The sequence below is a fragment of the Eptesicus fuscus genome, chromosome 9 (assembly GCF_027574615.1).
Source record: "Eptesicus fuscus isolate TK198812 chromosome 9, DD_ASM_mEF_20220401, whole genome shotgun sequence".
Classification (NCBI taxonomy): Eukaryota; Metazoa; Chordata; class Mammalia; order Chiroptera; family Vespertilionidae; genus Eptesicus; species Eptesicus fuscus.
This window is the reverse complement of record NC_072481.1, coordinates 56,370,146-56,385,510: the sequence shown is the minus strand read 5'-3', so window position 1 is coordinate 56,385,510 and position 15,365 is coordinate 56,370,146. Positions and strand designations below refer to the sequence as shown.

The 15,365-nt window shown below is 40.7% G+C and overlaps 1 protein-coding gene across 1 annotated transcript in view; it reads right to left on the bottom strand.

The window, feature by feature from the left end:
- Positions 1 to 2,642: 2,642 nt before the first annotated feature.
- MIGA1 (mitoguardin 1) overlaps positions 2,643 to 15,365 on the bottom strand; it is an 88,115-nt gene continuing 75,392 nt past the window's right edge. The window contains exons 13-15 of the mRNA XM_054720739.1: positions 10,904 to 10,957; positions 6,476 to 6,592; positions 2,643 to 3,040 (exon numbers count right to left, since the gene is read on the bottom strand). Coding sequence (XP_054576714.1) covers positions 2,822 to 3,040; positions 6,476 to 6,592; positions 10,904 to 10,957 — 390 coding nt within the window. The 3' untranslated portion in view covers positions 2,643 to 2,821. The remainder of the gene's footprint in view (positions 3,041 to 6,475; positions 6,593 to 10,903; positions 10,958 to 15,365) is intronic.

Genomic DNA, 15,365 nt, shown 5'->3' with positions numbered 1-15,365 from the left:
AAAAATGTAAAGAATCCAAAACAGAAAAATAAAATTACCAAGTATAATCACCTGAACATTTATCTTTTGTCTTCCAGAAAACACAAGGGAAAAGAATCCATTTTCTCAGGACTAATTCAAGGTCCTCATAATTTACATGGGGAAGTGGGTGGTAGGACTCCTCTGGCGATGACAATTTTCTGACAATGCTACCATGAGTAAATGTTAAAAGAGTTCATTCTAAAAGATTTTAAACTAGTGCAAATCGATTTTTTATTTTTAAAAACATTACTTTAACTGTTTAAACCAATGTCAAGGCAAACTGAAATTGATGCATATGTCTTAAGAACTCTTCTGTGGTCAATAATTTAAGTCAACATTTCATGACTTAAATTATTATCTAAAGAGTTAAAACAACTTTAAGAGATGTTTCTTTTAAAAGGTCAAGTTTCTTCTCTTACAATAGAGGTTTTTTTTCCCTATATGCATTACCCTGAACTTCTATTTGGTCACCCCTGACTCTTTTGTTAAAGGCCACAAAGAAAACATCTTACTCAAGCAGTAGCTACTGAACTGACCAAAAATTAATTAAATGGAAGCTCTTAATTAGACAAACCAATCTCTTGAATATGGATAACCTTTTTAAAATATATATATATATATATAAATATATATATATATATGTATTTATTGATTGATTGATTGATTGATTGATTTCAGAGGGGAAAGCAGAGGGAGAGACAGAAACATCAATGAGAGAATCATTGATCGGTTGCCTCCGGCATGTCCCCGCACTGGGGATCGAGCCTGCAACCTGAGCATGTGCCCTTGACCGGAATTGAACATGGGACCCTTCAGTCCTCAGGCTGACACTCTATCCACTGAGCCAAAACGGCCAAGGCTGGGCAACTTTTTTTTTTTTTTAAAGATGAAATATAAAAGCAAAAAAGAAAAAAAACACCTTTTGGAAAGCAATTCATCTTACCTGATGAAATAAATTACTCAATTATCTTATGTAGTAGCAGCATTATTAAGTAGTGCAATTCTTCAGAATAGTTTTCAAACAAAATCTTCCTCAAATAAAAGAGTACATTTAGCTCCCCAAACAGGAAAATTAATGTAAGCAATAACTGTTTTGCCTACACGATAATGGGAATGTGTGTATGTGTGTGAATCATTCAAGGCCAGTGATATCTCAACAAGAAGCTAGAAACACCAGATATAAATTAAAAAGTAAACATTACATAATGCAATTTTTAGCTTTGATGCTTCTAATCATACTCCTCCATCAATAATCCAAATTATAAATAGCAAATTCTTAAATTAAGAATATATGTAAGAAAAATCAAGGAGCTATATACTAAAAAAATTATTAGAGCAATATTTCATATTTTTTAATGCTATAACTTGTACATTATGGAACATAGTACATGCAAACAGAATGAAAATGCTGGATCTCATATTCTGTAACTACTGTTACCCAAACATGGCACATACACAGATTTAAAACCTTAAAAGATTATGCTCCCCACCCCACTTTTCATTTTCTATTTCTTAATCAGAAATTAGGCACTTTAATCTAAAAATGCATTCTAAAAAAATATATTTAAATCCTTCTGGGTAACTCACTAAAATGAATAAAGCCTACTTTGAAAAAGAAATCAACAAATCTAATCCATTTATATACTGAGTCAGCCACTCCAAATAAGTGGTATATAATTTAGACACAACTCTAAAAGTACCTAATATACTTTTAAAGAACTGCACTTACATGAACAACCCATTTGTTCATACATTTATCATAAAGGACATGAAATATACTTCTATACAATTAAAAAAATTTTGTTCTATATTCATGGGGGGAAAACCCTTCTTTAAAACCACACTAAGATTCAAAGTATGAATAATATTTTAAAAATATGGACGTATTTGCTAAGTTCTCTGTGAGAACAACTAAAAACCAGTTTTAGAGGAGAAAGGAGAAATGACTTTACTGTATTAAGATTAATAACTTCAGGTGTTGGGAGATAGTCTCAAAACTACACAGAAAAAAATTTTAATTGCCTGTTATAGTTAATAAATGTTATCTTTTTAATCAATATTCATGTAAGAGAAAAATGCTCTAATCTATACAGATAAAATAAATTTCTTAATCTCTCTACTGTAACTTATAGGACCAACAATATATTTTGGAAACTGCAGTAAATCTAATATAAACTTATAACATAAACTTCTCAGTGTCAATTCATTTAAATGTTTTATAATGATAGTCATTACAATTTCTTTGATTTAAATACATAAGCAAATGCACAAGCAATAATGTAAGCAGTACATATTAAACACCACTACTGTCTAAACTTGATTAAACAAATGAACAACTTTACAATTAAAAATACATTTTCAGGCAAAAGTTTGTGGACACTAAGAGTAATATATTCTTGTATGTGCAGGCCACATAGGTCTTAGCTAAAGTGTGTGATTTCAAGGCGCAAAGCATAAAAAACGGAGCTTTTGAGAATAAGACTAGACATTTCAGACAGCTTCAAGACAACAAATCAATTAACTCCCAAGTACTGGCTTCAATTCAAGCAAAATATGTGTAATACGCAACATTTCATGACTTAAATTATTACCTAAAGACTGTGAAAAGCTGCTTTGGATATACTGTACAGGGATTCAATGCCAGGACTTCTGTGTAAGTACAGTACGGTCACTCACTCTTTACTAGATTTCTCTCCCTCCCTGAGACCATATCCACCAATTCTGTGTAATATGTGTTACAGAATCAACAGTTATTTTAAGACATTTCATAGCACACCCAAACTGTCTGATTTTAAGAGACTTATTGAACTTTGGCTTCTACCAGGCCAGTGGACATAACCTGACCATGATTACTGATACAACTGCTTGTATGCCTCAGCGCATCGGCTCCGAGATAGGCCATTAGAAGTTCAGTGCGGCGAATAAGTAACTGCATGAGGTCTTCCGCCAAGGTCTCGATGCTGGAATAGCGTACTTTCTCGAAGTCAAAAATGTCTTTGAGAAAGAAAAGAACCTGATTCTGGAAAATAAACACAAAACAAATTGGCACTTACTGGACCAAAATTACATTACCTCTAAATAGTCACTAATGCTGTCACATGCTTTGAATTAGGAGTCAGAAGGCCCGAGTTCCAATGCTAGAGTTTCATATCTCATTGGAAAGGGGTCATTGAACAAATGATTAGACCTTTTTGGGTCTCATTTCCTTTTACTGTAAAATAAAGGGCAATACTTCGTGTCCTTTTTTTACCACTCAAGGTTGATGTTATGATAAAAAACAATCTGTAGAAAATGCCTGTAAACCCTAAAGCACTGCATACAGGTAAGGGGCTATTATCAGTCCTTCCCCAATAACTGAAGTTTCCCATGTCACTTATGAGCGCTGGTACGACTTTAGAGTAAACTATTTCCAATAATTATAATGTAGAAGTTTTAAATGTACATTTTTCTGTACATAAAAAAACAGGATACATGCAAAATAAAAACAATTTTAGAAGCAAATGGAACAGACTGTGGAATATCAGAGGGAAGGCAGGGGGTGGATGGGTGGGTGGGTGGGAAGAGATCAATCAAAGAACTTCTATGCGTATATACATAACCCACGGACACAGACAACAGTGGGGTGAAGGCTGGGGGTGGCCTAGTAAGAGGGTAACGGGGTGGGGGAGAAAAGAGGACATAATGTAGTACTTTTAACAATAAATATTTTTAAATAATAAAAATATTTCATTGCAGTAAGTTAATATTTTTTTAGCTCTTTTTTTTTTTTAATTGATTTTTAACAGAGAGGAAGGGAGAGGGATAGAGAGTTAGAAACATCGATGAGAGAGAAACATCGATCAGCTGCCTCCTGCACACTCCCTACTGGGTATGTGCCTGCAACCAAGGTACATGCCCTTGACTGAAACTGAACCTGAGACCCTTGAGTCCACAGGCCGATGCTCTATCCACTGAGCCAAACCAGTTAGGGCCAGTAAGTTAATATTTATGCTGAAACTCATTTTAAGCAAGTTGTATACTACTAAGTATTAAGTCTCTGGCTATTATGCCAAGATGAAAATTAAAGTGATTCCAAAGAGTAAAAACATGAATATTTAATTTCTATACTATAGAAATCAAATGTTACAAAGTACTAAGAAGCCCAGAGAGCTGGTATGGCTCAGTGGTTGAGTGTCAACCTATGACCAGGAGGTCATGATTTGATTCCAGTCAGGGTACATGCCCAGGTTGTGGGCTTGATCCCCAGTGTGGGGTGTGTAGGAGACAGCCGATCAGTGATTCTCTCTCATCATTGATGTTTCTCTCTCTTTCTCCCTCTCCTTCCTCTCTGAAATCAATAAAAAAAAATTTAAGAAAGAAAAAAAAAAGAAGTACTAAGAAGGCACACCTCTTAGAATCACCAGATGTTGTAACTAGAAGGCTCATTAGCAATTGATCTGTCAAGCTCCCTCATTTTAATGAAGAAAAAGAGGACAAGGCATGATTTTCCCAGAGTCAGACTGTTCATTAATGACAGATTTAATTCCCAGTCCAGATTTTTCCCACTAAACACATACCTTACCTTACATTTGGGAGGTCAAGTAAACTTGTCAAAAAATAATGAGTTTTAAATGATAGTAAAATAAACATTTCCTAAATCATTTACATAAATGCTATATTAAGAGCACATAAACATAATTTTATTTTTTTAATGAAGGGTATAGTGAAACAGCCAAACTTTCAAGCATCAAAAACTTTCCAATTCATACTTGTTATATTTACTTTTTTATTTGTTCCTTGAAATTCAGCCGCAACTGAAAGCTATTAAAATAGTGAGACTTTTCTTGGCACTGTGCCAAGCAGAACCTTCTGCAATGAGCTATATAAATTGTTTTTTGGCAAATTTAAACTGCTGATGTTGGGATACAACTTTAAACTCTCATGTTATTTCTCACAACTGGGATTTTGTCATTAATATTACCTTGAACCAGAACTTCTTTCTAAATTGCCACATGAGCAATAAAGACAAATATTATTTATTTTATAAATTTCAAAAGCATTCAGGTATGAAGAACAAGCTGTCTTCAGCAATCTATATACATAAAACCCTAATATGCAAATAGACCGAACAGTGGAACAACTGAACAACTGGACAACTGAACAACCGGTCTCTATGACGTGCGCTGACCACAGGGGCGCACGTGAACCATGGCGGGCGTCGGCAGCAGGTGGCAGAGCACGGAACATGGTGGTGTCAGCCACAGCGGGATGGTGGAGCAGGTGAGCAGGGGCGCCAGACCAAGGCGGGGTGCCGGTCGCTGTCATCGGGGCGAGCCTCTGGTGGTTACTGAAAATTCTTTGCTCCCACACACCGTGGTCCTGCCCGGTGCTCGCATTTGCTGCCGGTGCTGGCCCTGCTCGCACCTGCTGCCGGCGCCCAGCGCCGACCCCCATCACTTGGTGCCATCAGCGGGTGCCAGCAGCGGCTGCCGGCCACAATCACCCCTCAGGGCTTCTCCACCTCCCCCTACTCCTGAGGGGCGATTGGGGCAGCAGCCGCTGCTCACACCCACTGCTGGTGCCGGCCCCCATGGCTCCGCGCTGTCAGTGGGTGCGAGTGGGGCTGGCGCTGTCAGCATGTGGGGGCGGTGGCAGACAGGGGACCAGGGGCCTCAGCGGGAGGGGCCGGGTGGGGGCACGGAGGATGGGCCGAGACCCGCCCCTGTGCCCACTGCAGTCTTGCGGCCCACCGTTCATTTCAAGGTGCATGAATTCGTGCACTGAGCCCCTAGTTTGACTATAACATCATGACTCCACCCAAGATCATGCATCTATCACAGATGCACAAGGTGATGAACTTGCATCTACTCTAGGAAAAAGCACCATCCTACCTAATAAAAGGGTAATATGTAAATTACCATCACTCCGCTACACCCACGATTGGGCCAGTGGGAGGCACAGGGGGAGGGACTTGGGGTGGCCGGGGTAGCCGATTGGGCCGGTGGGACGCTGAGCTTGCGTCGCCAGCGGCGGCGCGAGCTCAGTGTCTGCGCCATGGCTGTGCTGCGGAACAGAAGGGGCCTCTGGGGCAGTGAGCTCACGTCCCGCCGCGGACCATCAAAAGCGGGGGAGCTGGGTGGTTGTCTGCTCAGGCACCAGGCCTTTCGGAAGCCTCCGCCGAGCCAGAGGCTTCCGAAAGGCCTGGTACACCAGCAGACAGGCACCCAGCTCCCCCGCGATCGAAAGCGAAAGCATGTAGGGGACCCTACACGTGCATGATTCAATCATGCACTGGGCCTCTAGTAACTATATAACACTGATCTACTGGCACTTAAACACTGAATTTAGGTGACTTTTATAGTGTCACCTTTAAATAACATTCTCTCTTCTACAAATGCAAACAAACAAACCAAACAGAATATACCTTATTGGATTTTTTATTTAGAAAAAAAAAAGGTTCAATGACTGGACGTACCTTAAAGAAGCAACATAAATCATAGAGAGAATTTCTAGGGCCTAAAAAGCCCCAGGCTAGGACAGGGCTGATGTGCTCACAAATGGCATAAAAATGAGCAAAAAATCCATCTGGGATCTGTTGGAAAGTAAAAGAAAACCAAGTTATTTTTACCTTTTTGAATCTGCTTTTTCTTTAGAAACCTAAATTGCTATCCATCATCTTTTGAGGGGAAACCAAAGATCAATGATGAGCCAGCCTAATAAGAAAATAAACTTACAAGTAACTTTTAGTCACAGAATATTTTCTGTGAATTTCATAACCTAGCCAATAGTTTCAAATATGCTGAGAAACAGTATTTCTTAAAGGCATTTTCACTTCATAAAAAAACAATCATCAGCGTTGTAACCAAATAAAAACAAGAATGGCACAATGTTCCTTAACAGTATAATTTTTAGAATTAATGAGACCGCCATTGTTTCAGTTATTAAAAAATTCTACTCAATCACTTAATTAAATTATCTGAAAAAGACTAAAACAAATTTTAAATGATTAAGTACAAAACAGTGCTCACTAGAATCCTAACTTTTTGTTAAGGAACCAGCTATTATTGAAGCATTTAATTGTGTAATTGCCTCTTCTTGTGAAATAGTAAAACATACAGTTGTGATTTAGGAAACTCTCTAAGTTTATTAATAACTTGCTGAATGTCCCTGGTTAAATAAGGTCCTATGGGATTTGTCATAGCATCTTCGGGGGATAACTATGCCTTAAGATTCTGCCTCCTGATGGGGTTATTTTCTATTTTACAGGCTCTAGGACATCTTCTAAACCTCAATTTAAGAAACATATTAATAGCAGCAATTACCATTTAATGAGTACTCATTATATTCCAGATAATGTGCTAGGTTCTAGTTAATTTAATAAAACGTTCCTGAAAAAGTAGGTCATGTAAACACTTTAATATGTAAAACGTGATACTTCAGAGAGATTAAACAACCTGTCCTAAATCACACATAGCTCACTAATGAAGCCAAAACGTTATGAGGGATGCACTGAAGTTATTACTATAGCATGAGATGTTCTGCATAAATTAAAATTCTAAACCCTACACAGCTGCTAAATGCTTTCAGATAGTTAGCATGGGCTGAAGTAGAAGGGACACGCTTCCCAAGGAATAACTGTTGAACTGAACTCAACAGCAGGTAAGATATATTGAAGAACAAAGACCAGAGTATGGCATTCCAGGTGTAGGGAACAATTCCCCAATAGGTTTCTGTAGATACAGAAAGCAGACTAAGCCCAAGATTCATGCTTAAAAAAGAAAAAAAAAAAGTGAGATATAATGATAATGTTATAATTATGGAAACTACAATTATTAAAATCTTTGTAATATTTACTCTTAATTTTATGTTTAAATTAAGCCTGTTGATATAATCTCATTTCATCCTTACAGCAGCCCTATGAAACAGCATTAACTCCATTGTGCAAACAGGAAAACTGAACGTCAGCTGATAGTAACTTGCCCATCATCAATCGTACGGGCTGTGTGAGAATCAGACCCAGTCTACAAGTCTGTCCCCCCGCCCAGTGGTTCTCAAGCATTACAGTCTATAATCATCATTTAGGGAACTTGTTTAAAACAACAGGTCTCTAGAATCATTTTAAATAAGAATTACTCAAAGACAGGGTCTCCAGAATTATTTTTAAGAAGCCCTTTCTGAAGATGCTGTGAGAACTGTGTTTTGAAAACACCGTCCTTGGCAATACCATCTCAAAAGTTACAAGAATAAGACTGAGAAATATAGATATAATAAAAAAAAAGCTACAGGTAAGTATGCAAATAATATAATAACCAATACTTGCAAAATGTACTATGCCAAACACAGTTGTAAGCACTATACACTTTATCTTCAAAAACCCCATGCAGTAGATACTATACTCTTTTTGAAAGATGAGGAAACTAAGGCACAGAGAGGTTAAGCACCTTACGAGGTCATGGCTGATAAGTGGCATTTGAACCAGGCAGCCTCACTCCAGCGTCCATGCCCTTACCACAGGAGTGAATGGTGAGAGCAGCATGCAGTGGGCGAGATGGGCTGAAGGGTGTACAACATGGAGGCAGGATAGAAACTTTGAGACTTTTTTTGTGGAGCCTCTCATTTGAATAAGACAGCTATTAGAATCAAATCATTATTTCTCAATTGGATTACATAAAGTGGAAACCAGTATATTAAACAATTTTTAAAAGACTTAAGACATCAGACTAAAAAAAAATCCCATTTACCATCACACCAAAAAAATTAAGATACCTAGGAATAAACTTAACTAAGGAGGTAAAAGACCTGTACTCGGAAAACTACAGGACACTGAAAAAAGAGACAGAGGAAGACATAAACACATGGTACCATGTTCATGGATTGGTAGACTCAACATCATTAAAATGTCCATACTACCCAAAGCAATCTATAGACTCAATGCAATACCTATTAAAATACCAACAGCATATTTCACAGACCTAGAACGAACTCTCCAAAAATTCATCTGGAATAAAAAAAGACCCAGAATAGCTGCAGCAATCCTGAGAAAGAAGAACAAAGTAGGTGGGATCTCAGTACCAGATATCAAGCTGTATTACAAAGCCACTGTTCTCAAAACTGCTTGGTACTGGCACAAGAACAGACATATAGACCAATGGAATAGAATAGAGAACCCAGAAATCAACCCAAACCACTATGCTCAATTAATATTTGACAAAGGAGGCAAGAACATACAATGGAGTCAAGACAGTCTCTTCAATAAATGGTATTGGGAAAATTGGACAGATTCATGCAAAAAAATGAAATTAGACCACCACCTTACACCATACACAAAAATAAACTCAAAATGGATAAAGGACTTAAAAACACAAAACGGAAACCATAAAAATACCAGAGGAATCCACAGGCAGCAAAATCTCAGACATATGCCAAAGCAGTGTCTTCACCAATACAGCTCCTAGGACAATGGAAACTAAAGAGAAAATAAACAAATGGGACTACATCAAAATAAAAAGCTTCTGCACAGCAAAAAAAAAACCCATCAACAAAACAACAAGAAAGCCCACTGCATGGGAGAACATATTTGCCAATGTCATCACCAATAAGGGTTTAATCTCCAACATTTACAGGGAACTCATACAACTTAACAAAAGGAAGATAAACAACCCAATAAAAAAATGGGCGGAGATATATGTACTACTATATGTAATACTTTAAACAATAATAATAAAAAAAAGGGCAACGGACCTAAATACTTTTCGAAAGAAGACAAAAGGAAGGCCAAGAGACATATGAAAACATGCTCAAAGTCACTAATCATCCGAGAGATGCAAATCAAAACGACAACGAGGTACCATCTCACACCTGTCAGAATGGCTATCATCAACAAATCAACAAAGGACAAGTGCTGGTGAGGATGCGAAGAAAAAGGAACCCTCGTGCACTGCTGGTGGGAATGCAGACTGATACAGCCACTGTGGAGAACAGTATGGAGTTTCCTCAAAAAACTAAAAATGGAACTCCCATTTGACCCAGTGATCCCACTCCTAGGAATATATCCCAAGAAACTAGAAATACCAATCAGAAAGGATATATGCACCCCTATTTCCATAGCAGCACAATTTACCATAGCTAAGATTTGGAAACAGCCTAAGTGCCCATCAGCAGATGAGTGGATTAAAAAACTGTGATACATCTATACAATGGAAAACTACGCTGCGGTAAAAAAAGAAGGAATTCTTACCATTTGCAACAGCATGGATGGAACTGGAGAGCATTATGCTAAGTGAAATAAGCCAGTCAGAGAAAGATAAATATCACATGATCTCACTCATTTGTGGAATATAATGAACAACATAAGCTGATGAACAAAAACAGATCCAGGGACAGAGAAGCATTGATCAGACGGTCAAACCTCAGAGTGAAGGTAGGAGAGGGTGGGGGTAAAGGAGAGAGATCAACCAAAGGAATTATATGCATGCATGTAAGCTTAACCAATGAACACAGACTACAGGGGGGGTGAGGGCATGAGTGGGGGTTGGAGGGGCAATGGGGCGATAAGGACACATATGTAATACCTTAATCAATAAAGAAAAAAAAAAGACTTAAAACATCATTAAGTGGAAAAAAACAAAAATCAAAACTCTATCGAAAGTTTCCAACCCTGAACCCTCTCCCACTTAGTAGAAACCCCATGCATGCCTCAATACTTGCTATACTGAACTCTACAGAAAGTTAAGGAAGAGAGAGAAAGAATTCAAAAAAGAAGAAGCCAACCATGTACCAATAAGTCTCTCATCTAGCTTTAAGGACAGTCCTTATGACCCGCCAATCCCACTTGAGAATGGACTCGGATGTTTTTTTGACAGGAGCCTTGAATTACTTAACAAAGAAGTCCAAGGTATTTTACCTTCATCTGTTGCCTTTTCTGTTTCAGCACCGACCAACAACTTGAAGCCACAGCCTAAATATATGCAGAGACGAAAATATAAGTCTTAAATTCATAACTATATAAACTTTCCATTTAGAAAAGAGTGATTTTTATTAGAAATTCAAAGTTGATGGGTCTAAAATGTTCAAAACATGAACTACTAATAAGAACTAGTCCAAGTTCCTTCTATTGTCTGCAAATATTAATATACTAGTAAAGGTTTTGTCTTTATAAATTTAACAATTAAATACCAAGTCTCTAAAGAAAAAAGGCTGAACTCTGGTACCAATGACATTGGCAATTAGAATTCAACTCTCAGAGTTCTTAAGTTCTGTTCCTATGTGAAAAGAATACATATATATCTATAATACTCTATAATAATAAAAGCATAATATGCTAATTAGACCAGACGTCCTTCCAGACAACCTTCTGGACGAAGCCAGGGCTGCAAGGGAAGCCAGGGTCCCGGATGCCGGCAGCCAGAGGAAGGAAGGCCTACTCTTGCACAAATTTCGTGCATCAGGTCTCTTATATATATATATATATGGAAGCATATATATATATATATATATATATATATATATACTAGTAGCCCGGTGCACGAAATTCGTGCACATTGAAAGGGAATTAATTAGATGAAATATTTTAATATTGCTATTTGCCCTTTCTCTATAATAAAAGTGTGAGAGATAAAAGGAAATGAGTACAATGTATATGAAAATAATACATAAATTTATTAATAAGTAAACAATAACAAACTGATATAACAATAACAAACTGATATAACAATAACAAACTCGTAATATAAAAACAACATTGATGCAAATAATGATTGATAAAGTGATTAAACTTATTCTAATATCTTCCTGTATACCACATTAAGAGTAAAAACACTTTCAGAGTGCTTGACTAATTTCCCTTGAGATAAAGTATTTACAGCTTTAACTTTAACGTAACATGCTCTTTGAACTCAAGAGAAAGCAACAGCCGTAACTGGTTTGGCTCAGTGGATAGAGCGTCGCCCTGTGGACTGAAAGATTCCAGATTCGATTCAGGTCAAGGGCATGTACCTTGGTTGCGGGCACATCCCCCGTAGGAGGTGTGCAGGAGGCAGCTGATCGATATTTCTCTCTCATCGATGTTCCTAACTATCTATCCCTCTCCCTTCTTCTCTGTAAAAAAAAATCAATAAAATATTTTTTAAAAATAATTTTAAAAAAAGTGAGAGAGAAAGCAACATATAACTGACCATGTCCAAAAATGGGTTCAGGTAGGAATATTCCTACTCTGTCTAGAGTTTGTCCTTGTGATTTATTAATAGTCATCACAAATGCTGGCATAACAGGAAAATATCTTCGAATTAATTTAAATGGGTGGCCAGTGTCAAATGGTGACAAATCAATTCTTGGAATCAGAACAATCTCTCCCTCTGCAGATCCTGTTAATATTTCAGCTTTGATAATATTAGGTTGCAATCTTTTGATAATAAATCTGGTACCATTACAAAGACCCCATTTACTATTAAGATTTCTCAATAGCATGATGATTGCACCCACTTTCAATTTTAATTTATGACACGGCATTCCAGAAGGAGTAATACTATTAAGAAATTCAATAGGAAAATTTTCCTTTTCAGCATCTGTTGAGTCAATGGAATCATCACTCAAATAGGCATGAAAATCTCCATCAAGTATATCCAAAATTTCTTCATTTAATTTTTGAACGTGCTCATTTTTTGAACAAAGAATTGCATGTTTAGATATATTTCCAAAGATGGCTTAAATAATAGATCCATTAAAAATCATTTCATGGGGAATTTCAATAATATCCATTCCTAAATGAAAACTGCTATCAAGTTTGCCATCTCCAAGTTTTACTAACCATTCACTATAAGCAGAATCCTCTGATCTCATATTTGTTTTAAGAGACAACTGTCTGAAACATCCCCAAACACTACAATACTTTAAAACTTATTTGTACTATGGCCAATCGTATAGCATGGCAACACAAAAATTCCCTCTGAAAAGAACTTTCCCACCAAATGCAACATTCAAATTAGCGCCAGCGAGAGCTTTATATGTATGGCACATGTGCGAGTCAAAGCTTATTTTTATATTTCCAGTGCGTCATATGTACCAGTTGGTCAGACGGATGGACAAATGTCGGTCACTTAGCCTTTTATCTATACAGATTATAAGTCATGATTTTAACTTTTTAAAAAATTATCCTTTAATACCTCCAAAGCACAATGAGTAAGAATCTGAAGGTTTATGTGGCTTCTATTTGGTTTCTAGGACAAAGTTCTTTCCTTTACCCACCACTCACTTCTCTCCTTTTACTCTTGAATGTTAATTCCAACATAATTTTTGTAACGCCTCTTGAAAAGAATCCCACCAAGTTTTTGATAGTCCACATGATAAAACTTACAGAAAAATACAGCATGAGACTTTCATTCTCTCACTAAGTTCTTCATATAACTGTAATTCCTCAGCCTCTAAAGAATGAAAAAGGAAAATAAAAGTGCCTTCTCTCATTCCAAGGCCTTTCTCAGTCAGGCAACCACAAAAAGAAAGAATGAGCCTACAATTCATGCCACGTAATCTCTATCAGGCATAATTCAAATCAAATCCCATCAGGCAAAGTCTGGGATAATTAAAATGTGTAAGAGAACAGTGGTGACCTGGGGGAGAACTTATGAAACCTTGTCTCCTGCTTTTGCTGACTATTCTTTTCGTTATGCTAGACTCCAAGTCCCTATAGGGGACCTGGTCAGATGGCTGTGGGTGCTAACCCATGCCGTCTGCCCTGGTCCGTGATCCGTGATCGTGGACCTGGTCAGATGGCTGTGGGTGCTAACCCACGCCACCTGGATCCGTGATCGGGGACCTGGGCAGCCTGCTGCAGGCATTAACCCACGCTGCCTGCCCTGGTCCATGATCCCTGATAGGGTCTTTGAGTCAGCTGCTGCTGGCGGGAACTGACTCGAAGCCCTTATCCCGGACCTGGTCAGGTGGCTGCCTGCACTAACCCACGCCGCCTGTCCTGCTCTGAGATCGGTGATCACGGACCTGGGCAGCCGGCTGTGGACTTTAACCCACGCTGCCTTCCCTGGTCTGTGATCCCTGATAGGGGCTTTGAGTCAGCTGCCACTGGCGATGGCTGACTTGAAGCCCTTATCCGGGACCTGGTCAGGCGGCTGCGGGCGCTAACCCACGCCGCCTGCCCTTGTCCAAGATCCGTGATGGCAGACCTGGGCAGGCGGCTGCGGGCGCTAACCCACGCTGCCTTCCCTGGTCTGTGATCCCTGATCGTGGACCTGGGCAGGTGGCTGCAGGCCTTAACCCACACCGCCTGCCCTGGTCCATGATCAGTGATGGCGGACCTAGGCAGCCAGCTGCAGGCCTTAACCCACGCCGCCTGCCCTGGTCCATGATCCCTGATAGGGGCTTCGAGTCAGCCTCTGTCAGCAGCAGCTGAATGGAAGCCCTTATCCAGGACCTGGTCAGGCGGCTGCAGGCACTAACCCATGCCAACTGCCCTGGTCCGAGATCGGTGATGGCGGACCTGGGCAGGCGGCTGCCCTTTCGGCCCCGGTCCGCGATCGGTGATGGCGGACCTGGGCAGGCGGCTGCCCTTTCGGCCCCGGTCCGCGATCGGTGATGGCGGACCTGGGCAGGCGGCTGCCCTTTCGGCCCCGGTCCGCGATCGGTGATCGTGGACCTGGGCAGGCGGCTGCGGGCGTTAACCTGCGCCGCCTGCCCAGGTCCGCGATCGGTGATGGCGGACCTGGGCAGGCGGCTGCCCTTTCGGTCCCGGTCCGCGATCGGTGATGGCGGACCTGGGCAGGCGGCTGCGGGCGTTAACCCGCGCCGCCTGCCCAGGTCCGCGATCGGTGATGGCGGACCTGGGCAGGCGGCTGCCCTTTCGGCCCCGGTCAGCGATCCGTGATCGTGGACCTGGGCAGGCGGCTGCGGGCGTTAACCCGCGCCGCCTGCCCAGGTCCGCGATCGGTGATGGCGGACCTGGGCAGGCGGCTGCCCTTTCGGTCCCGGTCCGCGATCGGTGATGGCGGACCTGGGCAGGCGGCTGCGGGCGTTAACCCGCGCCGCCTGCCCAGGTCCGCGATCGGTGATGGCGGACCTGGGCAGGCGGCTGCCCTTTCGGCCCCGGTCCGCGATTGGTGATCGTGGACCTGGGCAGGCCGCTGCGGGCGTTAACCCTCACCGCCTGCCCAGGTCCGAGATCGGTGATGGCGGACCTGGGCAGGCGGCTGCAGGCGTTAACCCGCGCCGCCTGCCCAGGTCCGCGATCGGTGATGGCGGACCTGGGCAGGCGGCTGCCCTTTCGGCCCCGGTCCGCGATCTGTGATCGTGGACCCGGGGAAGCGGCTGCGGGCGTTAACCCGCGCCGCCTGCCCAGGTCCGCGATCGGTGATGGCGGA